This window comes from Corythoichthys intestinalis, chromosome 18 (genome assembly GCF_030265065.1).
Source record: "Corythoichthys intestinalis isolate RoL2023-P3 chromosome 18, ASM3026506v1, whole genome shotgun sequence".
Taxonomy (NCBI): domain Eukaryota; kingdom Metazoa; phylum Chordata; class Actinopteri; order Syngnathiformes; family Syngnathidae; genus Corythoichthys; species Corythoichthys intestinalis.
The window spans coordinates 34919837-34947709 of NC_080412.1; the positions used below are offsets into that span (position 1 = coordinate 34919837).

Consider the following 27873-nt stretch of genomic DNA (forward strand, 5'->3'; position numbering starts at 1 on the left):
TTATTTAGAAATGGGCTTGTTTATAAGTCAATTCCGTTCCTCCGAATAGCTTGGTAATTGACGTTAAGGCGCAGTTATTATTATTATTGTTTTTTTTTTTTGTTTTGTTTTTTTTTTTTTTTACAAATACCTCGTTGGACGCTCATCTGACTACAAATAAGTAAATTATAGCCGGGCATTTTTTTTTTTTATATAAGTGGTGGTTTTGTAGAAATAATTGCATACTTGTTAGCATTTCGCTAGTATAAATCTATTTATCTAGCTCATAGCAAAGTAACGTAATGTTGTGACGTTGACAGGAAAGTGTTTTTCGAAGAAGCCAACACCGAGCCCTTTTCATTTTACCCTACAACCCAAAAGGAACGAACCAGACAGAGGTGACGTCTCGCTTCAGTCGTTCGCATGTTGTTGTTTTAGTGAGAAGGCTAGCGAGTAGCTGCCTGGTCTTGAAACTGGCTCGCTAGGGAGCTCATTTCATGTTAGCATGGCGTCAGACACGAGCGACACGGAGGAGTTCTACGATGCTCCGGAGGACGTACATTTCAGCCCTTCTCCCAAAGTGTAAGAAAACACATTTCGGTATTATACTTGGAATATAAGTTGCTAAAACACACATGTACGGTTGGTTGTGTAGACAAAGTATTAATGTTGCAAAGCTGTTGAATGTTCGAAAGTAGCCTACTGCTAGTTAGTCATCACATTAAAAATGGCAACACCGTGTTGTATGACAATTTGGAAAAACGTGATATTTACTCATGTGATTAAGATTTATAAGCATGTGCCTGTGTCTTTTAGGTCTCCTGCGAAGTTTGTCATTCCTTTGCTTCAGGTACGAAAGTACGGGGTAGGGCTGCAACTAACGATTAGTTTTTTTTTGTTTGTTTTTGTTTTTACGTTCGAATAACCGGATAAATGTCACTTTTTTCAATTACCTTCACAATTTAAATTGAAGTAGTATTGCGCATATTGTAAGTAACAATGAAGGCAAAATGGATAACTATTTCCTTCAAAAGTAATATTTTATTACATCTTCCTGACTTAACTGTAGTCTACAACTGTGCTGATTTAGGTAAGGGTGTGACAAAATATCGAAATGGTGATATATCGTGACACTTTGTATCTCAAAAGGTTATCGATATGCTCCTGCCAAGAATCGAGATATCGTTTTAAAAAGGTGTCAGTGTTTGGGGGGAAAAAAAAGGGACCAACAAGTTATTACCAAAATCTTCCACAATAGTAGTGTCTCAGGTAACTCTAAGACTGCAATTGACGGTGCTCGATGCCCAGTCCATTTAGACTGGAAACGTTCGTTCATCCGAAATAGGGCTGCAGCTATCAATTATTTTAGTACCCGATTAATCGATGAACTATTTATTTCGAATAATTGAGTAATCGTATAAGGGACATAAAAAATCAAAATACCTGAGCTGTGCCTCACACGGTATATACATACATATATATATATAAAGAGGATCTATGTACAACACAAGAACAATTGGCTAACTTTCATAGCAAAAGTCTGCCAGCTAAAATGCTATAAAATGCTAACGCTTTTTTACAATGCTCTTAACGAATGGCTCAGACACATATTCCCACAAAAAAGGACTAAATATACCTTTAAACTAAATTACGAATGCATTCAAAAAATAGCTAGCTAAAACAAAAGCTTAGCTTATGTTGGTCTTAACAGGGAGCAAATGGATTCAGCCATGTGAAATGAGGTAGACTAGAGGGCCGTGTATCCACCCAAATCAATGAAAATAAATGCAAACACTTTCAAAACAAACCATTACACCGCCACTTTAATTAAACGAATACTCGAAGCTGTAAAATTTAATTTGAATCTTTTTTTCTAATCGAATACTCGAGTTAATCGATGAATCATTGCAGCACTAATTCGACACCAGAGCATTCGCAGTCATTCTGTCCGATTTTTCGGGGCATTTACAGGTCACTTGCTGTTCATTTACAGGTTGAGTTTGAGTTTGAACATTCACCAATGCAAATACAGGTAGTCCCAGGTTTACGAACCACTTCCGTTCCTGAGCTGGCGATGTAACCCGGATTTCCGCATAAGCTGGAATTCACCCTTTAAATACAACAAAACACTGTCTAAATTAAAAAAAAAAAAAAAAAAACTATCCAAAAACATGTATTATCCGTCATTTTACTGTTCTCGCCAAGTCCTACCTAGACAGTGAGCTAAGCTCCGAAATGACGAGGTCAGACGTCTGTGTTGTTTGCTGACTTTATTCAGCTGCTCAAGACATCCAAACTTGCAGACTGAAACTAAAATGAAATGAAATGAAATCAATCTCATCTTCAATAACAGCAATTCAAATTTGCGTTTACAAGAAAAATAAAGAAAAAATACATCACAAAACAAAAGTCAACATTAAAAAAAAAAACACAAAAAAAAACCGACGAGACGCAGGTGTCGTAAATTTGAAATCGCTTAAGTCGGGTCCGTCATAATTCAGGAACTATTTGTATTTGAGAACATTCAGAACAATTAAAGCAATCGTCTACAGTATTATATAGTTTTTAAGTTAAGCAAAATCTTTTCAATCTTGCAGAAATCTGACGAAGATGGAGAGGCTGCCGCTGAGACTACGCAAGATGATTCCCTACATGTGTGGTTTTCTACTTTATTATCCGATAACACACACATATGGCTTGAGTCTGTTATATTTTGTAATTTTACTGAGGGCTTTAATAAATATAATAGCTTGTATGGGGCAGGGTGAATAAATTGAATAACTCAGGCAATTTAAAATATTGAGGTCACCATACGCTAACCCGCATGCCAAACACCAAAACAAACGTGGGATGTGAAAACAGGACAATACACTACGCAAAATACAAATCACATGCATACTTATTTTATAATTGAATGCTATATGGCATAATGACCTGTTTTGATTCTCATAGATCATTGACAGCATCATCGAGGAGAGTCAAAAGGAAAATTGTGCTGTTGCTGAGCTACTCGATCAACTCCACGTAGATGTGACTGTGGACGCGGAGTCAAGGGATAAGAGAAACACTCAGGAAATTCCTGTTGCAACCGATGCACCGCAGCTTATCGAGAGGCCTGAGGAGCAACCGGAATGTTCGGCGACAAACGGAGCGTACTCTTTGCCTGCCCCCGCCCCCTTGGATCTCCCCAGACCTTCAGTTGGGATGCAGGAAGGTGTTCAGCCACCAGATATTACCAGCACTATAGGGCAAAGTCGTCCTGATGGGGAGCTTTTGGTCGCGGAAGGAGAGCAGGAGCCCATATCTGCTGACATTTTGGAGCAGGTGTCTTTCACAGACAGACCAACTGACTCTATGGACTCATCCGGGCCTACGAAACCACCGCGGCAGTTCACGGTTGAACCAGACATTGTAGCTAGCACCAAGAAGCCTCCGCCTTCACGACCGCGCCCTCCCAGCGGAGCTCCCCCACCTAGACCGCCTCCACCTTCTTTGCAGGGCATACCTTCCAAGAAGTCTCTGGAATGTCTCAAGCCTAGTGGGCTTGAAGGTAAACAATACCTCAGCATTGATAGTGAGTGATAAATCTTGATGATCTTTGTGTTTCAATACAGCCTTTGTGGCAACACAATGATCCAAGATGTGTTTAGCTGTTACATTTTTATGCAAACTGTAAGTAAATTAATAACTTGAAACCTTCAGTGTTTCAGGTTAATCATAGTTGGACAGTTTGGTGAGAATTGAACAAAGTGGCGAAGGTTCTACATCGGGGTGGGAACCTCTGGGTACCTCACGATATGATAAGATTTGCGATAAAAGGCCCACAGTAACAATCTCACGATATGGCGACACAACAATGGCATACCGCACGCAGGCTATTTTTAGACCGTGACGTCGCATCGTAAAGCGGAAGTAAAGCCGAAGTGGGACATTATAGACCCGCCCTCGCATAGACTTAACGTAATTTGTGCTACTTTTCGCCGATAATCTTTCAAAAACGAACATGCCGATCACGCATTGCTTTTTTGGAACTTGTAGAAACGACTCTAGACATTACGACACATGAAGGATGTTTCTTCTTACGTTTCCGGAAACCAAAAACTCGGGAGGAAAAAAATGTGAAGACCGAATCAACTTGCGCGGACTTTAACACCAGCTCGGTGAATCCATTCACATTTCATATGCAGTAAACATTATGTTGGGTTGGCATGGTCTTTCAGGGGACAAAGAGGTAAGCCATTTTTATATTTTTAACTTATTCTTTTAGCGTAACGTACTGCTTCTGTCTGACAATGAATGACCTGAAAAGAATTACAATGGTATCTGACTGCCACTGTTACCGTTTCTGTTATATATATGAACAACTTTAGTAAGGGGGAAGTATAAATAAATTATATAATTAAGATGTGTTATCAATGAAAAAATTGAAGTGTTCGTTGGCTGTCACTGAGTAGCATTTGCGATCGCTACACAAAGCTAACTAAATTACCCCCAAGAACGGTAAGAGACGTAGGACAACCAGAGGATATATAAGAAAGACAGGGCTGATGGTAAAGGATAGCTTGTTGAAACAGCAGAATGTCATTGTCAGTCGCGTCGATAAAAAAGCTAAAGCTATGCTTAGGTCAGTTCGTTTTTTTAATCTTTTTAAGCTTTCGACACTCAAGCCATCTCTTTAACTGAACATTTTTATGTTCTTCCACATCTTTGCCAGTGAATTTGGCACCAGGCACATCATTGGGATGATGACGAGAGAATTGGTAGGTTTAGCTCTGTAAACATCTCCTTCGTACACGATTTCCATTCATTTCTTATTAGGGACAAACGGTGGCTTGTCCCTACTTAGCAACAGTAGCTAACGTCATGAATATTAATGAGCGGAAGTGACGTGTTGCTTGCGGTACGCCATTATAGATAACAAAAAACAAGCTCTTGTCATCCTTCTGCTATGAATTGTGTTTAGTAGGCACCTTGTGTGTAGTAGACATTTTGGGACAAAAAAATACCTAATACTTTAGGGACGGTAAGTCGGAAAATTTCTACTGTTTTGAAACCATGACGTTTTCATACCACGGTACACCTTGAAACCGGTAATCGTTACATATCTAGTCCTACAGTTTATCTGTCATTGTAAAGCTGTAATAAATGCTAACCTAAATGCACATTATTTAATTGGAATAGATGGAGTTTGAACCAAAAACTCTTCTGGCACATATTGACCACATTTTGCTTTTTGTGCAGTATCTGCAATGAGACGAGTTAGCAGCGACCCTCTGGAACCATCTGGCTTGGTGTCTCCAAGTAGCACTGTGAGGAGTTTAACCAGAGAGTTGCAGCACTCCTTGGATTTGGCCAGTGCTACCAGTGGGGACAAGGTGGTCACCGCACAGGTCAGTTGTGCTTGAGATGTTAAAATTCACATTTTGTAGTTCCAGTATTGTCTTTTTGCAAGAGTTGTGGAGTTGAAAGAATGACCATTTTGTGGATTTTAGGAGAACGAGGGTGAGGAGGCCTTGTCTCCGGGTGAGGGACATGTTCCAGGCCCTCAGCGTCCACGCTCCAACTCTGGAAGAGAACTTACTGACGAAGAAATCCTGGCCAGTGTGATGATCAAGAACCTAGACACTGGCGAAGAGATCCCCTTAATCCAGGCAGAGGAGAAACTTCCTGCTGGGATTAACCCCCTCACATTGCACATCATGAGGAGGACCAAAGAGTATATCACGTAAGTACAATGTTGTGGTTGGGTTGGATTACTTTATATAAATGTTTTAATGAAAAAAAAAAAAAAAGTTTATCACTAGTAGGCATCCAATTCATTTCAACTGGGAGGGTGGCAGCAAATGGCAACCAAAGAGTCTAATTTTGAGGCCTTTCAGGTCACTTCCTTTCGATTTTGGGGCATTTATGGTTCACGTCCCGTTCATTCTGGGTTACTGAACAGGAAGTGACCTTGGAATGAATAGGCATTGACTCAAACTCAACAGGAAGTGACCTGTAAATGCCCTAAAATGAACAGAAAGTGACCTGTAATTGCCCTGAAAATCAGGAAGGCTGGTTGTGAATGCTCTGGTTCAGCGCTGCAACAATGTAAAACCAAGGCTTCCTATGATTGCACTTTCAAAAATGCATTAAATGTGCATAAAAAATAACTGAGTGTTTCTTCAAACTATGCAAAATTGCATTTTCATTTAAAAATAAATAAATACCTGAGTTTAAAATAAATAAATCAGGATCGAAGTACAACAAAAGAACAATTGGATAACTTGCATAGCAAAAGTCCGCTAGGTTATACGCTATAAAATGCTAGCATGGTTTTACAATGCTCTTAACAAATCGTTCAAATACATAATTCCCTCCAAAATGGCTAAATATACTGATAAACTAAATTACGAATGCATAAAAAAAACGCATTAACTCAAACAAAAACTTACCTTATGTTGGTCTAATCCAGTGCTTCTCAATTATTTTCTGTTACGCCCCCCCAAGGAAGACGTAAATGTTTCGCGCCCCCCCCAACTCTCTGCCGCCACTGTAAATAGTATCATTTGTCTATATTACTATTATAAGTACGCCTCAGCCTAACATTGTGTCCTTTTTTTTCTATTAAAGAAAAAAAGTAACATAGATCAACTTATAATAAAGTATAACTTTTTTAACATTGTGTTGCTTGTAACAGAAAAGACTTAACGCGCATCAATTTGCCTGAAGTTAAAAAAAAAAAAAAAAAAAAAAAAAAAAAGTCACATCCAAACTGTAAAAATACACTCAAGGTACATTTTTGACCATTTGATACTGAAAAATAAAATGTAATAAAATCAGTAAATAATAACAAATTCAAATTGATTAGAAACATTTACTCTTCAGGACAACATGCCAAAAAATTTGACCGAAAAAAAAACAAAACTGAATAGAAGGGGGGGGGGGAGTCTTTGGACAGAAGGAAAGTTTTTATTTTCGCTGATTCACCACAGTGCTCACTGGTTTACTGATATAACACTGACAAAGCGGGACGATTGTGAAAATTGGCAGTATTCGGCACATTTTCGCTGAAAAATAGTCAAGCGGCTTATCAATGAGATTGAGGTCTAATGTCTTTAAGTGGCGTCTTAACTGATTTGGCTTCTCCGCTATAATCATTTTTAGACTCAGTAAACAGTGGTCTTTCCTCATTTTCCACTATATTAAAAGTCAAAGGCAAACGGCCCGAAAAAAGCGCATTCTCGGCGGCCGAGGGAGAACCGTAGGTGAGGGCGGTGGTCGTGACGATCCCAAGCCGAAAACGGCACTTCTCGGCCGGACACGTGAGAACCGAAGAAGACAGTGGGTCGCTGCGTGAGTCCAGCTCTGCATGAGTCTCTTCCGTGTGCTCTTGCTTACTTCAAAAATACTGCACGCACTTTGAAAATGAGAGCGCCACTGCCACCCACGGAGTGGATGTGCAAGTACACTTTATTCTAGTACGGCAAAAAAAAAAAAAAAAAAAAAAAAAAAGCATGTTCCCCGAGGTCACTCGCGCCCCCCCTGGCATCGCTCTGCGCCCCCCTGGGGGGGCGCGCCCCACCATTTGAGAAGTACTGGTCTAATCAGAGAGCAGCTGGATCCATCCTTGTTCGATGTTATGTCATATTCACTGTTGCCACTAGAGGGCAGTGTATCCACCCAAATCAATAAAACTAAATGCAAACACTCTCAAAACAAACAATTACAACGTAACTCTAATTTAACAAATACTCGAAGCAGCGAAATTTGATTCGAAAATTGTTTCTAATTGAATTACTCTTCTTAATCGATTAATCGTTGCAGCACTACTCTGGTTAGCATGAACAAACGTCCCAGGCTAAATGTGTTGGGTATCTAGCGCTGATAATGGAACCCATTGATGCTTTTTTTTTTTTTTTTTTTTAAACCCTGACCTTTTCAAAAAGATATATCGATTCTTGACATGAGCATCTAGGTAACTTTTGGGATTAAATGTGTCCCGTTATATCACCATTTTTATGTTTTTGTCACACCCCTATTAACAATGCTATTCTCTATCGTGTGCCAAATTTAAAAGACCTATTTATCTGCTTTTTACAGGGACATAAAAAGTAGAATTTTCAGTGTTTTCTACCAGCACAGACCAATCAAGGCACTATTGTATTGGTCTCAGTTTGAATGATTTGACCACTCGGGGAAAACCAAAGTACTACATTTTAAAGGGAAGTTGTTCAGCAATACTTTTTCCTCTCAGGAATGATGAAGCACAGTCCGATGATGATGACAAGTCACAGACTCCACTGGCTGACACGGATGGAGGAAAACTGAAACAAAGAACGTAAGGATAAGCGTCATATATGATCCTCTGTTGCATTTTCTCTGCTTTTTCCAGCACACGTTCACATTAATTTTACGTCTATTTGAAATTGTCCTTAAATCAAGAACTCAGCTGAAGAAATTTCTGGGCAAGTCTGTGAAGAAGGCCAAGCATCTTGCAGAGGAATATGGAGAGAAGGCTGTAAACAAAGTGAAAAGTGTTCGCGACGAAGGTAAAGACAATCAGACGGTCCTGAGAACAGTTCAATGGACCCATCGCAAAACCACGCCCCCAAACCACAAAAGCCAGACACCTAGCCGTAGAGTTGCATAGGAATAATGTGTGATCGTGCTTTTAAAATCGCAAAAACCTGATGGTTTAATGCTGTGCGTGGGGTACCTGTAGTCATGACACCAGGTACCACGAAAGACAGGGGAAAGGAATTTTTTGTGCCTTTTTAAAAGCCTAAAAGAAGGCTCGCCAAATGCACGGTATGAATAAGTTTCTGCCGTCGACCACATAAACAAGACGGCCATCCAAGAACACTTATGCTTGCTCAAAGGTAAGTTAATGATCGATTTGTTAAAAAAAAAATTTAAAAAATGTATTTGATGGCATGTAGTAAAAAGGTAGACTTGACTATTAATTTTAGTTTGCTAGCATTTGACTGCCTACTTGTATACTACCTTTTCACTACACAAATAGAATAAAATATAACTAAGCTGTTAAGACCCCAGCACTGAAAGTCCAAAGTAAACACCACAAACATTCTAAAAAAAAAAAAAAAAAAAAAAAAAAGGAAGATGTACCTACGTTTGGTCACAGACGCACACGAAGGAAAGTTCTCCCCCCGCACGCATCTGGCTGCGATCAACTCAAATGCACGCCGCTCTCTCAACGTTGAGCATTCATTTACGTCATATTCATGTTGCACATGTATGTTTATAATTAAGTTGTTTATTTAGCACCGCTGGATAATATGAAGAGTCCAACTGAATGTAAGACTGCTTATTCATCGCCACAAAAGCTTTAGTGGAAAAATCTAACTGAACACATGACATAACGTTAGTAGCTAACGTTATAGTTAGATATTCGGCCTGTGAGGTTTCATGTTTTTAAATTGAGAGTGGTAGCATTTCGCCTGGATTATAATAATGGTATCGTCTCTGTAAAGTTTAATAACATGGACATACCGCTTTACTGCATATTGCAACCATTTCTGTCTGCTTCCTGATGAAATTCATTAAAAAAAAAAAAAAAAAATTCTTAGGTAACACTTTATAATAGCTATATGTTTTACTAGTTAATAGATCATTAGTAAACTGTTGATAAATGATTTATTGTTGATATATAGTATTATTAAGATCCATCAACTAGCATGGGCATTTAGAATGGGGTCAACCATATTGGAACACCCTGTGAATGCTTAACAAACTGTTAACAAATACTTCACAAATCAACAATAAATCATTTATCAACAGTTTACTAATGATCTATTAACTAGTAAAACAGATAGTTATTATAAAGTGTTACCAATTCATAAAAAACACATCTATTGCTAGCTGTGGTAGTGCAAATTCAGAAATTTGAACTCCCGCCATCAGCCATAAATCGTTCATTCACTCAATCGCTGTCAGTGAGAGAATTTGACAGAGCCTTGGGTAGACAGTTTTACAAGGGGGCGGGGCTTTGCAATGGGTCCATTCAAGTAGTAGCAACGATTAACTCGAGTAATTTGATTAGAAAAAAAACTTTGAATCGAATTTTGTTGTTTCAAGTATTCGTTTAATTAGAGTTGTTTTAATGGTTTGTTTGGAAAGTGTTTGCATTTAGTTTAATTGATTTGGGTGGATTTACTGCACTTGAGTGGCAACAGTGAATATGACATAAGTCAATTAACATGGCTGAAGCCAGCTGCTCCCTGTTAAGATCAACATAAGGTAAGTTTTGTTTGAGCTAAAATGTTTTTTTATGCATTAGTAATTTAGTTTATAGGTATATTTAGCAGGTTTTTTTTTTTGTGTGGGAATATGCGTTTGAACAATATGTTAAGAGCATTGTGAAAAAAAGTTAGCATGTTATGGCAATTAAGCTAGCGGACTTTTGCTATGCAAGTCAACCAATTCTTTTGTTGTACTTAGATCCAGATTTTTTTTTTTTAAACTGTTTGAGGCTAAGCTCATATATTTTAATTTATTTTTAAAAGTGCAATCCTGCACAGTTTGAAGAAACACTCGGGAATTTTATTTTGTATTCGCATGTAATGCTCTTTTGCAATTGCAATCTTAGCAAGCCTTTGTTTTACATCTCTTAAAATTTATTCTGCAACGCATTAAACGTTCCTCATCTGATTACCCGATTATTAGAAGGAATGAAATCTCGTAGATAGCTGAACACAGAACGTCAACATTTTTTTTCCGTTTGCGTCGATGTAATTATTATGTTAACTCCTCAAAATCTCTTTGCTTCAGTCTTCCACACAGACCAAGATGACCCTTCCTCCAGTGATGACGAGGGGATGCCTTATACCAGGCCGGCCAAGTTTAAAGCAGCACACAGTTTTAAGGGTCCTTTTGACTTTGATCAAATCAAAGTTGTGCAAGATTTAAGTGGTGAGCACATGGTAAGACGATTTGTGCTTTCCTCTTCAATTTTAAAAGGAAACGAGTATGGTGTATCATTGTTCTCTTGTTGCTAGGGGGCCGTGTGGACAATGAAGTTCTCTCACTGCGGTAGGCTACTGGCAACTGCCGGCCAAGATAACGTGGTTCGCATTTGGGTCCTAAAGACTGCCTTTGATTATTTCAACAATATGAGATTGAAATACAACACAGAAGGTATCCTCATCAGCAACTAGACAATTTGAATTAAAAATAGTTGGCTAACTTGAGGTTACTGTGCATGCTTTCCCAGGTCGAGTGTCTCCTTCTCCCTCTCAGGAAAGCTTGTGTTCCTCCAAATCTGACACTGATCCCGGGGTGAGTGAATTCCAAAATATGTTCTGTTTGTATATGTCTTAACAACAATCCAGACCATTCCTGTTTTTTTGCAAAGCAAGAAAAATAATGTCTTATTTAGGAGTGGGAACGTCTTGGTACCCCACGATACGATATGCGATACAAAGCTCACGATAACGATCTGACGATATGGCGATACAACGATTATCGATACATTGCTCAGGAAATCATTCCAGGATATTCTACAAATGAATAATAAACAGAAAAACAAGCTTCTGCTGTGAATTGGAATGAGTTTATCACTAGTAGACGTCCAATCTAGAGCTGAAACGAATACTCGAGCAACTCGAGTAACTCGAGTTTAAAAACTGATCCGAGTAATTTTATTCACCTCGAGTAATCGTTTATTTTGACAGATCTAAGCATCACGTTTTGCTCGGACTACTTTTAATGCGGGACAACGCGCTGCTGTCACGTGCGTGGAGGAAGAAGCAGAAAAAAAAAAAAAAACTTTCTGCAGCCGACATCCGCTACAAACAACGCCGACGTTCCTAAATACTAGCCCGCACGATGCTACATTGGTAGCAGGTAGCGTCTGATGAGTCTCATAGAGATCACATGTATGTTGAACTAGATTCTTAATGACAGACTCGGCCGCATCTGGGCAGCGTTAGTAAACAGCCGCCATCTTAAAGCAGTAGAGCACTAAGCGCTAATAAAGAGCGCTAAGCGCTAATAAATAAGATTAACATTACTGTCACTAGCTCAAGTAACGTTAGCCCTGCGGAGGGCTAGGTTTCTATTAATTATGACCACTTTCGATGCGTGGCAAACGTGTCTTGCATACAGGCTTTAACATAACATAGCGTTGTGAAGTGATGAGGGTGTAAAATAAAAACTCAATAATGCTAACTATCAATTTTAGCTCAGTAGTCATTGCTGGATAAAACAGCACGGGTCCCTAATGTGTTCCAATACAGCCTGTATCATACATTTATTTTGAACACTGCAAAAACTCAAAATCCTATCAGGACTTACAGTTTAGACTAACTTAAAACTTAACTAGAACTTAAAAATGGCTTGACACAAATAGAAATTCAATAGACTAACTTAAAACTTAACTAGAACTTAAAAATGGCTTGACACAAATGGAAATTCAATTGAAACACATGGGGGAAAATCCTAACTTTTAAGTGATGTGTGTTATCAAGCGTAACGGCATTTTTAGGTATATATATATATATATTTTCTTCTTTTTTAATAAGATCTAAAGGTTCTTTGAGTGAAAGCAGTGAATTAGTCTTTTTTTTATTCGAGTTACATCTGAGATGCAATTGTTGGCTGTTTTCAACAATATACATCGAAAATAAAGACATTGATTGACTGAAAATGGTTCAAGATTAGATGAAATGTCTTGTTTTCTCATGTATATTTAGAATTGCTCTTCACCTAAAAATATATTTGTTTTATCCGATTACTCGATTAATCGATAGAATTTTCAGTCGATTACTCGATTACTAAAATATTCGATAGCTGCAGCCCTAGTCCAATCCATTTGAACTGGGAGGGTGGCAGCGAATGAACATTTGTTCATTCGCTGCCATCCCTCCCACTTCGAACGGATTGAACGTCTATGGCCGTCAGTGGCAGCCAACGCCAGGCAATGAAGTAATTTTGGGCCATTTAAGGTCATTTGGCTGTTGATTTTCAGTTGATTTTGGGGTATTTTATGGGACACTTCCTGTTTGTTTTGAGTTACAGAACAGGAAGTGACCTGGGAATCACCCAAATGAATAGGTAGTGACTCAAACTCAACAGGAAATGACGCGTAAATGCCCTAAATGAACAGCAAGTGACCTGTAAATGCCCTGAACATCGGACAGAATGACTGTGAATTCTCTGGCTTAGAACGCATGAACGTTCCCAGTCTAAATGAATTGTGCGTCGAGCACCGTCAGTGCAGCCTTAGAGTTAACTGAGACACTATAATGGTGGAAGATTTTGGTAGCAACTTGTTGAATCCTTTTAATTTGTTTTTTTTAGACATAGACACCTTTTTAAAACGATATCTCGGTTCTCTGCAGGAGCATATCAATAACCTTTTGGGATACAAAGTATCACGATATATCACCATTTTGATATTTTGTCACAGCCCTAGTCCTATTGTTGTTGTGTCGTAGGCAAGTTGTGTTCCAGAAGATCCAGACACAGAAGACAGGAACGCCCCTTTTCGCCAGGTCCCTTTCTGCAAGTACAAAGGCCATACAGCGGATCTATTGGATTTATCATGGTCAAAGGTTTCTTATCCTAAAGCTTTCTGTTCATTCTTAAATCTAATATGGCCTCGTCTTATGTGAACCACTTTCTGGCCCACTAGAACTTTTTCCTGCTTTCATCGTCCATGGATAAAACAGTCAGACTGTGGCACATATCCAGGAGAGAGTGTCTTTGCTGCTTTCAGCACATTGATTTTGTCACGGCAATCACATTCCATCCCAGGGTAAAGCTGATGAAACCTCTCGACAACTCTCCCAATTGACACAAATGCTTGATTAATATCTGATTTTGTCTCTTTACAGGATGACAGGTACTTTTTAAGCGGCTCTCTGGACGGTAAGCTGCGATTGTGGAACATTCCGGACAAGAAGGTGGCACTGTGGAATGAGGTGGATGGCCAAACACGCCTCATCACTGCTGCCAACTTCTGTCAAAATGGCAAGTACGCTGTCATTGGCACCTATGATGGAAGATGCATCTTCTATGACACAGAGGTACAGCATTGTACAGGAGTGCTACAAAGATGGACTGTTCACTGTCTGGTTGTTGTAGTAATGGCATGTGAAATCCTTTTTATGACATTTGCAGCGTTTGAAATATCATACCCAAATACATGTGAGATCTACCAGGGGCAGGAACAAAGTTGGGCGAAAAATTACCGGTATTGAACCATTACCTGGAGAGAATAAGGTAACTAAATCGCCTTTGAGTAACTTAACTTTCTATCAGTGTTATATTCATCAACAATGTCGATAATGAAAATATTTCCTCAACAAATAATTTTTTCGTGACGATGACGAGCTAAAAACATGGCTTGGGAGACTAGAACATAACGAGATGAATGCCAGTTTTCATCTGACGAGACGACAACAAGATGAAAATGCGACATTGTTTCTGTCATATGTTCATAACGCCTGACATTTTCACATCGTACGTGGAGTACGTCAGCTTGCATCGAAGCAGTGTTTGGGTTGTGTCACTCATATGAGATTAGATTCGGATGTGTTTCAAGTTAGGCTTCGCTCCATTTTGCTTGTTTGGAAACAAATGGTAAGATTTGTTTTCTTGTCTTGGCAAGAGAGAATATGCAATGTTGCTTTAGCCTTTAAAGGTCTGTGCTGAGTGATCATCAGACACGAAATGTAACTCGTCGCATTAGCATCAACTTTAGCGTGGCGAGCATCCTCTTAAACGCTCGGACAACATTTTTTTTAATTACAGTTCATGGTGAGTTTAATTGAAAATGTCGTACTGTAATTTTTAGACTATAAGCGCTACTTTTTTCCGTCATTTTGAATCCTGTGGCTTATAGTCCAGTGCGGCTTATTTGTTGATTAATTTGGGCTAATAGGCAACACATGCCTCCTAGCATGCGTTGCAGCGCTACAGATGTAAATAACAATCAAAATTCATGTTCTGTGGCGTCGTAAGACTGTCATAAGATGGTCATATTTATGACATAACACTATCATGGGCATTACTGAATGCTTATGACAGATGTCATTCAGTGTCATCTGATAATTTATGTTCCTAAGTCCATTTATGTCCAGTTTGGATCTTACACATCCATTCAAAAGTGAGATATGTTGCTGGATAACACTAAATGACATCTATTATAAGCATTCATTAATGCTCATGACATTGTCATGTCATAGTTATGATTGTCGAATTAGTCTTATGACGCCACTGTCAAATAATGTGTTACCAAATACCATAACTAGCAATTAATGAAAAAACCGGAAGCGTAACTGAATAAATAATTGGCAGAGAACATGAATTTTGATTGCTATTTCCATCTGTAGCGCTGCAGTGCATGCGAGGAGGCATGTTGGACAACAACAGTGTTGACAGCAGGTGGCAGAAGAGGTTGACTGTCTCCCCCCAAGGGAACAGTGATGGCCAAATGAAGCTTCTTGAAGCAATAAAGCTTTTCAGCCTATTGGTTCAAAGCGGTCCACTTGGTCTTATGACAGTCATATGATGCCGCTATCAAATAAAGCATTACCGGTGAATATCTTTTGGTGTGAATATCCCATAATACAGTGAGGACAGCTGCGGCTTATAGTCCAGTGCTGATTAATTATTAACAAATGCCGTTTTCGTGTCACATTTGGTGGGTAGCGGCTTATAGTCAGATGGGCCTTAAAGTGAGAAAATTAGGGTACTGCTTTTCCTGTTGATTGTGTATTATCATCATAAAGTTGCGGTTGTCCTCGTAGACGCTACAATATGTGCTCATCTGTCTATGTTCATTCGAAATTGTTGGAAAAGTTTGCTTATTTTTTGGACTAAAACTTTTGAATTTTACAGACAATAACATTTTGAGTAACTGGAGTAAAACTACACAAAATTTGTATGCGGTTTCGTCGACTAAAACTAGACGAAGACGAACACATTTTGAAATGACTAAAGTATAAGACTGATAAGCATTTTCATGTAAAAGACTAAGACAAATATTAAAAGGGATGCCAAAAACAACACCGCTTTCAATGTAATTTTGTTTCTCACCAACATTTGAAAAGTTTTAGCTCCCAAAAAGACTTGAATTGTTTGTGCTCTCATAGATTTTGGTGACCTCAAATGATTCCCGCATCCGCCTTTACGACCTGCGGGATTTGTCTCTATCCATGAAGTACAAGGGTTACGTCAATAGCAGCAGTCAGATTAAGGCCAGCTTCAGGTGAACAGCTTTTGGCCGTTGAGACATTATAAACCACTTAGTAATAAACTTCCTTTAATGTGGTCTGGAATCACTTGACTTTTCATGAGTTTGATCTAATGAAATGCTGGCAAGTCACACTCCCTCGGCTTATTTAATCTTTTACACCCTATCTAAAGCCAAATGGATTTTTAATGCGACTGTTGTCCCACAGCCACGACTACTCTTTCATCGTCAGTGGCTCAGAGGACAAATATGTGTACATCTGGAGCACTTACCACGACCTAAGCAAATTCACATCTGTTCGGAGGGACCGCAATGACTTCTGGGAAGGGATTAAAGGTAAAATATTAACAAGTATTTTAACACAAGCACCTGGATAATGTGTTAATGTGAATTTTTTTCCGCAGCACACAACGCTGTGGTCACATCAGCCATTTTCGCTCCTCACCCGGGCCTTATTGTGCCACAAGAGACAGGAGCAGAAAAACCAGACGCTGAGTGCAAGAGTTTGGACTCCAACGAGTCTGAAACTATCCCCTCAGGTAGTGCGCATGAGTTAGTTCCCGTATTTTTCGGACTATAAGTCGAAGTTTTTTTTTTCATAGTTTGGCTTGGGTGCGACTTAAACTCAGGAGCGACTTATGTGTGAAATTATTAGCACATTATTATATCATTCCACATGTTATTTTTGCACCAAACCGCAAGAGAGCACTAAAGGCCAGTGTTTCAACATTGGCAGTATCTTATTAAAACAAAAACAAAACTTGTTAGCATGCTCTTTATGCTATAGTTATAGGAACAACTCTTAATAGGTATGTTACGTTAACATTTCGGTAGGGCTGCAGTTATCGATTATTTAGGTAATCGATCAATCAGTCAATTCAAATAACGGAGCAATCAGATTACGGACATTTAATTCATTGCAGAATAAATTTTACGATATGTAAAAATAAGTGTTTATGCTTGTAATAATATTTTGGATTACTAAAATTACACTTTCAAAAGAGCATTAAATGCGAATACAAAATAAAAATTGTTTCTTTTAACCACAGAATAGTACTTTGATTTCACAAGCGCAATAAGTGCATTAAAAACAAAAAAAAACCCAAGCTAAATTAACCCTTAAAGACCTGCAACATGAAACAATTATCAGAGAATCCCAAAATTTGAAAAATAAGGTCCTAATGAAACTTTTTTTTTTTCAAATTTGTAAAACGAAATGTCAAAATGAATATGTGTAATAAGCGCTCTAATATCTATAACCCTAGCTAAATCCTGTTTTCTTTTTTTCATGGAACCGGCAGATGCATCTGTTGACTTGCATCCATCATTTTTTTTTGTTTTCAAAAAGAAATTTCAAAATTCTGAATTTCTCTCAAAATCATTAAATTTTAGGTGTATCAAATGTAATACATTTGGCAATAAAGGTTTAAAATACCCAAGCTTAGACTAAGTATATTAAAAAAAAAAACAAAAAAAAAATCTAAGTACAACAAAAAACAATTGGCTAACTTGCATAGCAAAAGGCCGCTACCTTAAATGCTATAAAATGCTAACGTTTTTTTGTTAACTCTTTACAAATCGTTCACATACTCCCACTGCTAATTATGCTTCTAAACTAAATAACAAATGCATAAACAAACATATTAGCTCGAACAAAAACAACCTTATGTTGGTCTTAACAGGGAGCAGCTGGTTTCAGCCATGTTAGACGAGTTATTCACTGTTGCCAGTAGAGGGCAGTGTATCCCTCCAAATCAATAAAACTAAATGCAACACTTTCAAAACAAACCATTACAACGTCACTCCAATCAAACAAATCATTGAAGAAGCAAAATTTGATTTGAAGCTTTTTTTTCTAACCTAATTACTTGAGTTAATCGTTGCAGGACTAAATACCTGGCACGTTCTCAGTTCGTTCTTTACAAGTCAATTAACGTTAGCATACCGTACACTTATTCAGCATGTTGTTCTCTATTTTGATTTTAAATTGCTTTTCAAGATGACATCTTTGTTCTTGGTGTTGGATTTTATCAATTACCATAATTTTTGGACTATAAGGGGCAACTGACGATAAGCTGCCACCCACCAAATTTGACATGGAAAAAAAACCCAAAAAAAATTTTTTTTCATAGATAAGCCGCACTGGCCAATAAGCCGCAGCTGCCCTCACTGTAATATGGGATATTTACACCAAAAAATGTTATCCGGTAACGTTTTATTTGACAGCGGCATCATAAGATTGTCATAAAACCAAATGAACCCCCATTGCTTCAAGAAGCTTCATTTGGCCTTCACTGCTCCCTTGGGGTAGACAGTCAACCTCTGCTGCCCCCTGCTGTCAACACTGTTGTCGTCCAACATGCCTCCTAGCATGCATTGCAGTGCTAGAGATGTAAATAACTATTAAATTCATGTTCTGTGATAATTACCTCTTCAGTTCCTCTTACAGTTGTTTCATTAATTTCTAGCTCTGGTATTTTGTAACACTTTATTTGATAGTGGTGCCATGAAACTGTCATAAGACCATCATAATTATGACATGACACTGGCATAGGCATTACTGATGGGTTATGATAGATGTAATTTTATGTCAACCGGCAAATTATCTCACTTTTGAATAGATGTAAAACATCCGAACTGGACATAAATGGAGTTGGTGACATAATTTGCCGGATGATACTTAATTACATCTAGGGCCGTAGCTATCAAATATTTTAGTAATCGAGTAATCGGATAAAACATTTTTTTTAGGTAAAGAGCAATTATAAATATACATGACAAAAAAGACTTTAATCCAATATTGAACCATTTTCAGTCAATCAGTGTCTTTACTTTCGATGTACATTGTTGAAAACAGCCAACAATTGCATCTCAGATGTGACTAGAAAAAAAATTCACTGCCTTCAATCAAAAAAAAGTCTAGATCTTATAAGAAAACAAAACATTTCTTACCTAAAAATGTAATAACGCTAGATAACACACATCACTTGAAAGCTACGTGTTTTTCAATTGAATTTCCATTCGTGTCAAGCTGTTTTTAAGTTCTATTTAAGTTTTAAGTTGGTCTAAACTGTAAGTACTGATAGGATTTTGAGTTTTGTTCAAAATAAATGTATGATACCTGCTTAATTGGAGCACATGAGGGACCAGTGCTACTCCGTGTTTTATTCAGCAATGACTACTGAGCTAAAACTGACAGTTAGCTTTATTATGCTTTAATTTTACACCCTCATCTACTCTACAGCGCTGTTTTTACAGATTAAATAAAGCCTGTATGTAAGACACGTTAGCCACGCATCGACAGTGGTCATAATCAATAGAAGCCTAGCCCTCCGAAGGGCTAACATTACGTGAGCGAGAGACAGTAACGTTATATTTATTAGCACTGAGAAGTCCACTGCTTAAAGATGGCAGCTGTTTACTAACGCTGCCCAGACGTGGACGAGTCTGTCATTTTGCGTCTAGTCCTAAATGCATGCGATATCTATGAGACGCATCGGACACTACCTGCTACCACAGTAGCATCATGTGGGCTAGTTTTTAGCAACGTCGGCTGCAGTAAGGTTTTTAAAAAAAAAAAAATTTAATTGCTTCTTCCGCTACGTACGTGACGTCTGCGCGTTGTCCCGCATTAAAAGTAGTCCGGGCAAAACGTGATGCTTAGAGCTGGCAAAATTAAACGATTCCTTGAGGTGAATAAAATTACTCGGATCAGTTTTTAAACTCGAGTTACTAGAGTTTTTGTTTCAGCTCTACTTACATCTGTCATAAGCATTCATTAATGCCCATGATAGTGTCATGTCACAATTATGATGATTTAATGTCAGTCCAATGACGCCGCTGTCAAATAAAGTGTTAACTATTAACCCAAATAAATCAAGGTTTAAGCCGCGCTGGACTGTAAGCCGCAGGATTCAAAATGGGGGAAAAAAGTAGCGGCTTTAAGTCCGAAAATTTGGGTAATTTCTAGGGTTGTTCCGATCATGTTTTTTTGCTCCCGATCCGATCCCGATCGTTTTAGTTTGAGTATCTGCCGATCCCGATATTTCCCGATCCGATTGCCTTTTTTTTTTTTTTTTGCTCCCGATTCAATTCCAATCATTCCCGATAATTTTTCCCGATCATATACATTTTGGCAATGCATTAAGAAAAAAAATGAATAAAACTCGGACGACTATATACATTCAACATACAGTACATAAGTACTGTATTTGTTTATTATGACAATAAATCCTCAAGATGGCATTTACATTATTAACATTCTTTCTGTGAGAGGGATCCACGGATAGAAAGACTTGTAATTCTTAAAGGATAAATGTGACTTTGTATATTGTGAGTAAATATTGCCATCTAGTGTATTTGTTGAGCTTTCAGTAAATGATACTGTAGCCATTTAACTGTTGTGCCCAAATGCATGATGGGAAGTGCACCCATGACTGTGTGTAGTGGTACCAATTGATATATCTTCTCTGCGTTGGGAAATATCATAGGGTGTTAAGAAAAAGATCAATTACTACCTTTCTTCCCCACGTTGCTTCCCACGATATTTCTAATCGTAGGGAGAGGGATTGTAAAGCTTTAGCCAATTAAAAAATGCTCCAAAGGCTGCCAAAATTCACTACTCATTTTACACTGGCTTTTTAGCTCTATATATTGGTAAAACGGCGCCATTACAGATTGAATGCGACAATGCGTGAGAGAGTCGTGCAGCGTATGCGTTAATTGCGTTAAATATTTTAACGTGATAAATTTTTTTAAAAATTACCGCCGTTAACGGGGTAAATTTGATAACCCTACCTTAAGCCTAAACTAAAGACTGGATGAGTGAACATGTCTGTAACGTTAAATACAATTAGAAAACGATCTAATTCAAAAAAAAATATATATATATATATTAAAAAAAAGCATGTCCAATATTTTTTTGCCGATTCCGATACTTTGAAAATGACGTGATCGGACCAGATCGATCAGGACATCTCTGGTAATTTCCTCAAAAATGCGACTTGTAGTCTGAAAAATATGTTAAACACCCAGAAACAAAATCCAAAAATGCTCATTTTAGACCGTTATGTCTTGCAGGTGCACTAAAGACTGATCACACAGAGGTTCTGCTCTCTGCTGACTTTACAGGAGCCATCAAGGTTTTCATTAACGTGAAGAAGTACTGATACTTCTTTGTAGCTCACCCACAAACAAGTCACACATTTCACTTCAATGCCAAGCAACTGTAAGTAGTTTGGAACTTGTAAAAGCTCCAATCGCCAACGTTACGCAGTTCAAGCAGAGGCCAAAACGTTCGGGTCGTATTCTTTGATTTAGAATATGTGGGTAGCTTCTGTGTTGTGACATTTTTTAGCGGTTAACACTGTCTCTTAGTTTTGAGTCACACATTTCAATGTGTCTTGAAAAGGTGATGTTTATGTAAATGTGCCTAAAAACAAAAAGTTTGCTTTTTTTCTTAAAAATTTCCTTAGCCTATGATAAACATTTTAGATACAGCAAATCTGTTTATTATTTAATAGCATCATGTATCTTAATATACATTTCAGAAACACTAATGGTTCTATATTTATAAAGACTTAAGATTTACATTGCACACTTATTGCTTTTTATAAGCAACTTTCTGCTCTATTGACTTCCTCAATAAAAGTGCTTGTTCATATTTTTAAGTTGATACCTAAAGCTAGCACCTTTTTGCCCAAGAAATGTCACACACACAAATGCATATAATCACGAAACGTGATTTAATGTTTGAACATTGCACATTTCAAATTATTTTATAAACAAATGTAAAACAAAAATACAGTAAGTGTCTAAATATGATACAAAAGAGAGCCGAAATCTTGCGGGGTGGACTGGTTCGGGACCAAGACAACGGAGAACTGTGAGTGGTGGACGCCTGCTTGACTGTTGTAAGCATGGAAGCGAGAGTCAATGTTTACTCTTCTTTGACTTCTTGTGGGATCGATGTGGGGACTGCGATCGGGATCTCTGCCCCTTCCACTCTGGAGATCGGGACCGTTTGGACTGTCGGGAACACCTGAAGTGAGACGGGATAACGTTGAGAACAAAATTTTTGCACATAACAAATGTTGTGAGGCACTTGCTTTAAAGGAGAGTTGCTATTTGATTTTCGGTTGCGCTTGTCAGCGTCTCGACTCCGTTGTCTGTCTCCGTCTTCGCTTTTTTTGCTCTTCTTCTTCTCCTTTTTGTCTTCTGCCGGCCGGTCTTTTGATTTGGGTGTCGATCTCTCAGGTTTATCGTCATCTTTTTCAAATTCCTGCGGTAGAAGGTAAATGTTCAGTGTCAAAAAAATCACACGATTGTTAGTAAGCAGGTTCTCTGGGACCAGTATGTTTTCTCATGACATTAGATTTAACTGAGCTACATTGTTCTTGTGTACTTTTGTCAGTGTTGCCAATACATTTGTTATTAAAGAAATATTTATCTTACTGAGCTATTGTTTTTCTTGTTCAAGAGTTCCAAATACCTTCTGCAGCAGTTTGTTCCTGTAATACTCCACGTGCTGTTGAATGCTCATGCCGGACTTCCGCTCTCTCTTGCCACTTTCAAGCTCATCTTGGACCTTCATAACCTTCAACTGGATTGCAAAGGCTGTGTTAAAACTTGCTCACAAGTATAGTTGAGAGGTGGAAGAGGAAATAATCGAGCAATGATTTGCTTTAGGGATGCAAAACTAAGGGTTTTTGATATATAGTATGTGTGGGAACCTCTGGGTTCCTCACGACAGAGACTTCACAATCAGTTGACAAGACAGCTCCCAATAGTAACATCTGAATTCAACCTAAAGTTCTGGAAACAGAACTTGCATTTTAAGCCAAAACAACGGTTGTGTTTGATAGAACAATATGTCTATATGCTGCCATAGCAGATTCATGGCGCATTCAGCGCCCAAACTATTTTTAATTTGCCCGTTTTACCCTGGAAACCCCCGTTTACGGACGTCGCGCAACAGTTTTTGTTTCAACCCAGCCATGAAAACTAGGTAAGTAATCATGTTTTATATATTATTCAAAATGTCATTTTTAGCTTAGAATTATTAATTGATGTCTAATATTTTGTTTAAAAAAAAACAACTATTCACTTGCATATTTGAAACTTCTAAACGAATTACGTCACAATGAAAAAAAATGCGTCTGTAAAAAACTCCCGGTTATCTACCTAATAACTATTGTTAAATTGTATTTTTTTGTTACGATCACATTTGCCCTGATTTGTTAGATGAAAAATAATCGATCCAAACAAAGAAAAATTGGGGGGGGGGGGGGGGGGGCGTTTAAAAGGTTAAATATACAAAAAAGAAAATCTCGATGACTCCTTGATGTCTGCGATTTCTGCATCGCGACCCTTGTTATATTACCATGTTTCACCCATAAAATAAAAAATAAAAAAAAAATCCAGCTGTGGCCAGTCACGGCTGTGTCATGACACTCAGTGATGTACGCGATATCTCGTTAAAGTCATGGCGTCTGTAATTCTGCTCTCTCTTTCTTTTTTTTTTTTTAATGCCCTCCTGTCGAAAATTTTTCTTCCCCCAGAAAATTGAGATTGTAAGCTTTCCAATGATGTATCACGCATGGATATCGGACCGTTTTGAAGTTTGGCCAAATTGGGTGTCTCAGAGCAGAACGTCAAGTCACCTGAGTGTTTTCCGCCATATAGAAAAATGCCGATTTTGCTTTTGTTGAGTAAAATTAAGATGATTACGCATGCTTTCCTCAAGTATTAAGTTTCTGATGTGAAAATTGAGTGATTTCTTAACCGTTGAAAACTTGCACTAAATAAAAACAAATGAAGTTGCTATTTTGATCAGAGGTTATGTTAAATATCGCTATTGATCCTGAAAATATAGGTGATTTTTGTGCATTTAGCGTAAAATTTGAGAATTTTATAGCCATTTTACGTTTTGTTATACTCGAATAAAAAAATCGGGATATTATTAGGGAACTACTTTGAATTTTTAAATGTCGTTGCTCATGAAGACTCATATATGCCTAAGGGAGCTGCTTGTTTTGGTTTTAGGTCGTTAGCGGCTTTGGTTTTGAAAATAGGCTCCCTACAGATCGGCCCGGTGTCCCGTCAACTGATAGTGAAGTCTATGCTCACGATCTCAACGATCTCTCAAGATGGAGATATAACAATTATCGATACATGGGTCAGGAAATCATTCTAGGATACTCTGCAAAACGACTAAAACAAAAACAAGCTATTCATCCTTCTGCTGTGAGTTTATCACTAGTAGACGTCTAATCCGTTTGAAGTGGGTGGGATGGCAGCGAATATGCAAACGTTTATTCGCTGCCATCGGACGTCTATAACAGTCGGTGGCAGCGAATGCCAAGCAATGACTTTCTAAAAACGATACTTTGAATCTTGGCAGAAGCATATCGATAATCATTTGACATACAAAGTATTGCAATACATCACCATTTTGATGTATTGTTAATGCCGAATTCAAAGAGTCACTTACTTCTAGCTCTCTCAGCTTTTTTCTTTGGGTCTCCGACATTTGAAAACCTTTGAGTGAACTCTGGAAATGTGCACTGTCATGTTTGGGGGAACTGCTGGAGTCATCGCTGCTGTCACCCTCCGATTTGCCTCGAACCAGTGAGTTGACACTGATGAGGATAGAACAAATGCTTTTGAAAAATGTCAACCCGACAAAAACACTGACAGAGGAGGACCTTACCTCACATTCACATCATTGTTATCACACTTGCTTGATGCAGCGGTCCACTTGGACTTGGACAAAGCTGTGAGAGAAACTAAAAATCAGCCTCTTTCCCGAGGAGATTTGTGAGCTGCGTTACCTTCCAAGGAAGTTTCATCGTCTGGCGTCTTCTCCCACTTGGACAAAGGCACTCTAGAGAGAACCCCCTTGCTGTCAACCACTGAGGACAAAGGGTAGCTAGGTCAGGATACTTGACACGCTTCATGCCATGCATACAAATCCGCAACGGGCTGTACTCACGTGGCATTCCGTCAATGTCATCGATGGCACTTCCCAAGGGAACACCGTCTATGTCATCAACGGGAACGCCATCCAGAGCATCCCAGCCCATGGGGCAGCCGTCGAGGTCATCCGCTTGCCCTTTATTCATAGGCACCCCATCTATTAGCTCGCTGGCTAACGGAGCACCATCAAGCTCAGAGGAATCTTCCTAATAGAAGAGTGCCAAGCTATTTGGTTACCGCATACACATATAATGAATGAAAAACACCGGTTTTCCACTCACTTCTTCCACTAATGCCAACTCCTCCCCAGCTTTGACGAAGCCCAGAAAGATGTTTTGAAGGTGGATGAGATAAGGCTGCGGGTATATGGCCCAGTCCTCCCAAGCTCGAAAACAACTCGTCACCTTTTGCTACAGAGTCACATTTTTATACTTCAATTTCCCTGAATAATACATCCTATAAGTTGCAGCAGCTATAAAATGCGCAATGAAGAGGAAAGAAAAACATACACACAGTAAACAGTGATCCCTTGTTTTTCGAAATTTATGGGGACCAGAACCCGCCGCGATAAGTGAAAAACCACGAAGTAGCGCACACCCCAATGTAAGCGATACATGTTTTTTCACTTTTTTTCCCCAAAGTATAATTAAAAAAAATATGTATATACATTTTTTAAAAATGGTAAGTTTTAAACATGTTACTCTCCCACTGAATTTATTTTTAAACAAGAATAAAGTACTGTACTGTAGAAGAAAAATGCTTGGTTTTATTAAATGCTTCTGTTACCTCCCTTGCCTGTGACTCTTGGAGTGACATGAGGAAATTACAAACTGCTCGGGATCACTTTTAACATGTGGCGTTTATTGCCGCAAACACAGCACGTCTGGCTGCCTCGAATGTCGTCTCACACACACATTCATTCCAGCGTTCGCTTCCTTATTCCCCCGCCCGCGCAATACGCACACAGAGCCTGTTAGTTCCAAGACAGCACTTCATTTGAGTGAGTCTACTCAAATCCCTTCACTTACACACAATGAGTTGCCACAGCAACTGTTTAACAAGTTAAACGATGATTGACGCATGTCGCGCTTTTGAAGCACGTGACTCTGGCAAGATCAAACACAAACATCGTTAACTTTAATAAGCAACTTTAGTGCACGTGCACTGCCTGCCTGGGGAACAAAGAGCAGGGAGGGGGATGGAGAGATTGAGACTAAGCGGTAGGCACGGAACAGCTCATCTGTGTATATATATTTTTTTCCCAATTGGAAAAAAAATCCGCAATGGACTAAGGGCGCAAAGTTTGAAACGCTAAGTAGTGAGGGATCACTGTATCCAGATTTAGCATTGGAAAGAGATACATATAAGACATGTTTTTCACTTTTTTTCATCAAATTAAAAAAAAAAAAAATGTATATATTAATAAATGGTTTTGAGCACTTCAAATGTAATAATTATAAGTTTTAAACAAAAATAAAGTACCGTATTGGCCTGAATATAAGACGGTGTTTTTTGCATTGAAATAAGACTCAAAAAGTGGGGGTCGTCTTATATTCGCGGTCTAGACATTATACCCATTCACGATGCTAGATGGCGCTAGATATCATTGAAGCGATGTTCTGTCATGATCAGTGTTGTTAATAACGGCGTTACAATATAACGGCGTTACTAACGGCGTTATTTTTTTCACTAGTGGGTAATCTAATTAATTACTTTTCTCATCTTGGCAACGCCGTTGCCGTTACTGAGGGCGGAAAGGCATGCGTTACTATATTGGTCGAAAAGTCTGAGGGAGACGGACTCACCGAGACGACAGAGCAGAGCAGGAGCGGGGAGGAGGCAAGAAAGTTGTGACGCCGAGCAAACGCGATGCTAGGTAGCTCCAATAATACATGTTGTAGCCGATAGCCGACAAACTACGCCCGCATGTTATGGTAGATATGGTAGACATGGTAGATATCACATGTACTGTATATAGATATAACTAATGCAAAATGACAGACATGGCACTAGATGCGTTAGTAGACAGCCGCCATCTTAAAGCAGTAGGCTTTTTAGGACGGCTCTGTTGTAGAGAACCTTCCTAGCGAACCTAAGTAACTTTTCATCTAAAATACTTCTAAATCGGCAAAATCTTGACTTGAATCTATCTTTAAATGATGAAACAGTTTTAAAACTTTCATACGTCGAAAGTAGAGAGAAGGGAACTAATGCAATAATGGGAGCAATTTTAACAACTTTTTAACAGTTGATTCAGGGTAAAGGGTAAATTAGGGTAAAGAATTGGGCTCGGGCCAATTGTACCAAAAACCTCCACAAAAAATTTCACATAGTGTGGCCAATGTTTTTTTTTTTTTTTTTTTGAGGGAAAAAAAAAAAAGTAATTATCCCCAATTACTTTGCCAAGTAACTAATTACTCTTACATTCAGGTAATTGAGTTACTAACGCAATTACTTTTTGGGAGAAGTAATTTGTAACTATAATTAATTACTTTTTTTCAGTAAGATTAACAACACTGGTCATGATAGATCTCAGCTACTCTCAAGTTTAACCAGTTTGCATTATTTTATTGCAACGTTTTTCCTTATTCAGATTTGTTTCAAGACTACAGTTACAGTTAGACTTCACTTTGAGGGTTAATGCAGTAGTTGGAATTTTGTTGTTTTATCACAATAGATTGGTTTATTTACATTTCAAAAACCAGAAGCTATTCATTTAC

At 38.4% G+C, this 27873-nt stretch overlaps 2 protein-coding genes across 4 annotated transcripts in view; one reads left to right on the forward strand and one right to left on the reverse strand.

The window, feature by feature from the left end:
- wdr44 (WD repeat domain 44) lies at window positions 1-23330 on the forward strand. Its single transcript, XM_057820710.1, has 19 exons — window positions 1-561; window positions 796-829; window positions 2577-2633; window positions 2932-3529; window positions 5221-5369; window positions 5472-5704; window positions 8216-8299; window positions 8404-8510; window positions 10750-10901; window positions 10977-11115; window positions 11192-11256; window positions 13416-13532; window positions 13613-13735; window positions 13815-14006; window positions 14101-14202; window positions 16077-16192; window positions 16386-16513; window positions 16582-16716; window positions 21257-23330. The coding sequence occupies exons 1-19, from the start codon at window positions 485-487 to the stop codon at window positions 21343-21345; spliced, it is 2697 nt and encodes an 898-aa protein (XP_057676693.1). The 5' UTR covers window positions 1-484; the 3' UTR covers window positions 21346-23330.
- zgc:163098 (uncharacterized protein LOC100037380 homolog) overlaps window positions 21903-27873 on the reverse strand; it is a 24908-nt gene continuing 18937 nt past the window's right edge. For 2 of the 3 annotated variants that reach the window (XM_057820712.1, XM_057820713.1), the window contains exons 17-23: window positions 25435-25563; window positions 25170-25359; window positions 25009-25089; window positions 24888-24951; window positions 24669-24816; window positions 22668-22778; window positions 21903-22457 (exon numbers count right to left, since the gene is read on the reverse strand). In XM_057820712.1, coding sequence (XP_057676695.1) covers window positions 22116-22457; window positions 22668-22778; window positions 24669-24816; window positions 24888-24951; window positions 25009-25089; window positions 25170-25359; window positions 25435-25563 — 1065 coding nt within the window. In that variant the 3' untranslated portion in view covers window positions 21903-22115. The remainder of the gene's footprint in view (window positions 22458-22667; window positions 22779-24668; window positions 24817-24887; window positions 24952-25008; window positions 25090-25169; window positions 25360-25434; window positions 25564-27873) is intronic. The other variant, XM_057820714.1, reaches the window with a different exon arrangement.

What these genes read in the sequence shown, in the direction of transcription:
- wdr44 (XM_057820710.1), top strand. Translation starts at nt 485, where the DNA reads ATGGCGTCAGACACGAGCGACACGGAGGAGTTCTACGATGCTCCGGAG. An exon ending in TTGTCATTCCTTTGCTTCAG is followed by an intron (nt 830 to 2,576) that starts GTACGAAAGTAC and finishes TCAATCTTGCAG; the next exon opens with AAATCTGACGAAGATGGAGA. An exon ending in GCATCTTCTATGACACAGAG is followed by an intron (nt 14,007 to 14,100) that starts GTACAGCATTGT and finishes TGACATTTGCAG; the next exon opens with CGTTTGAAATATCATACCCA.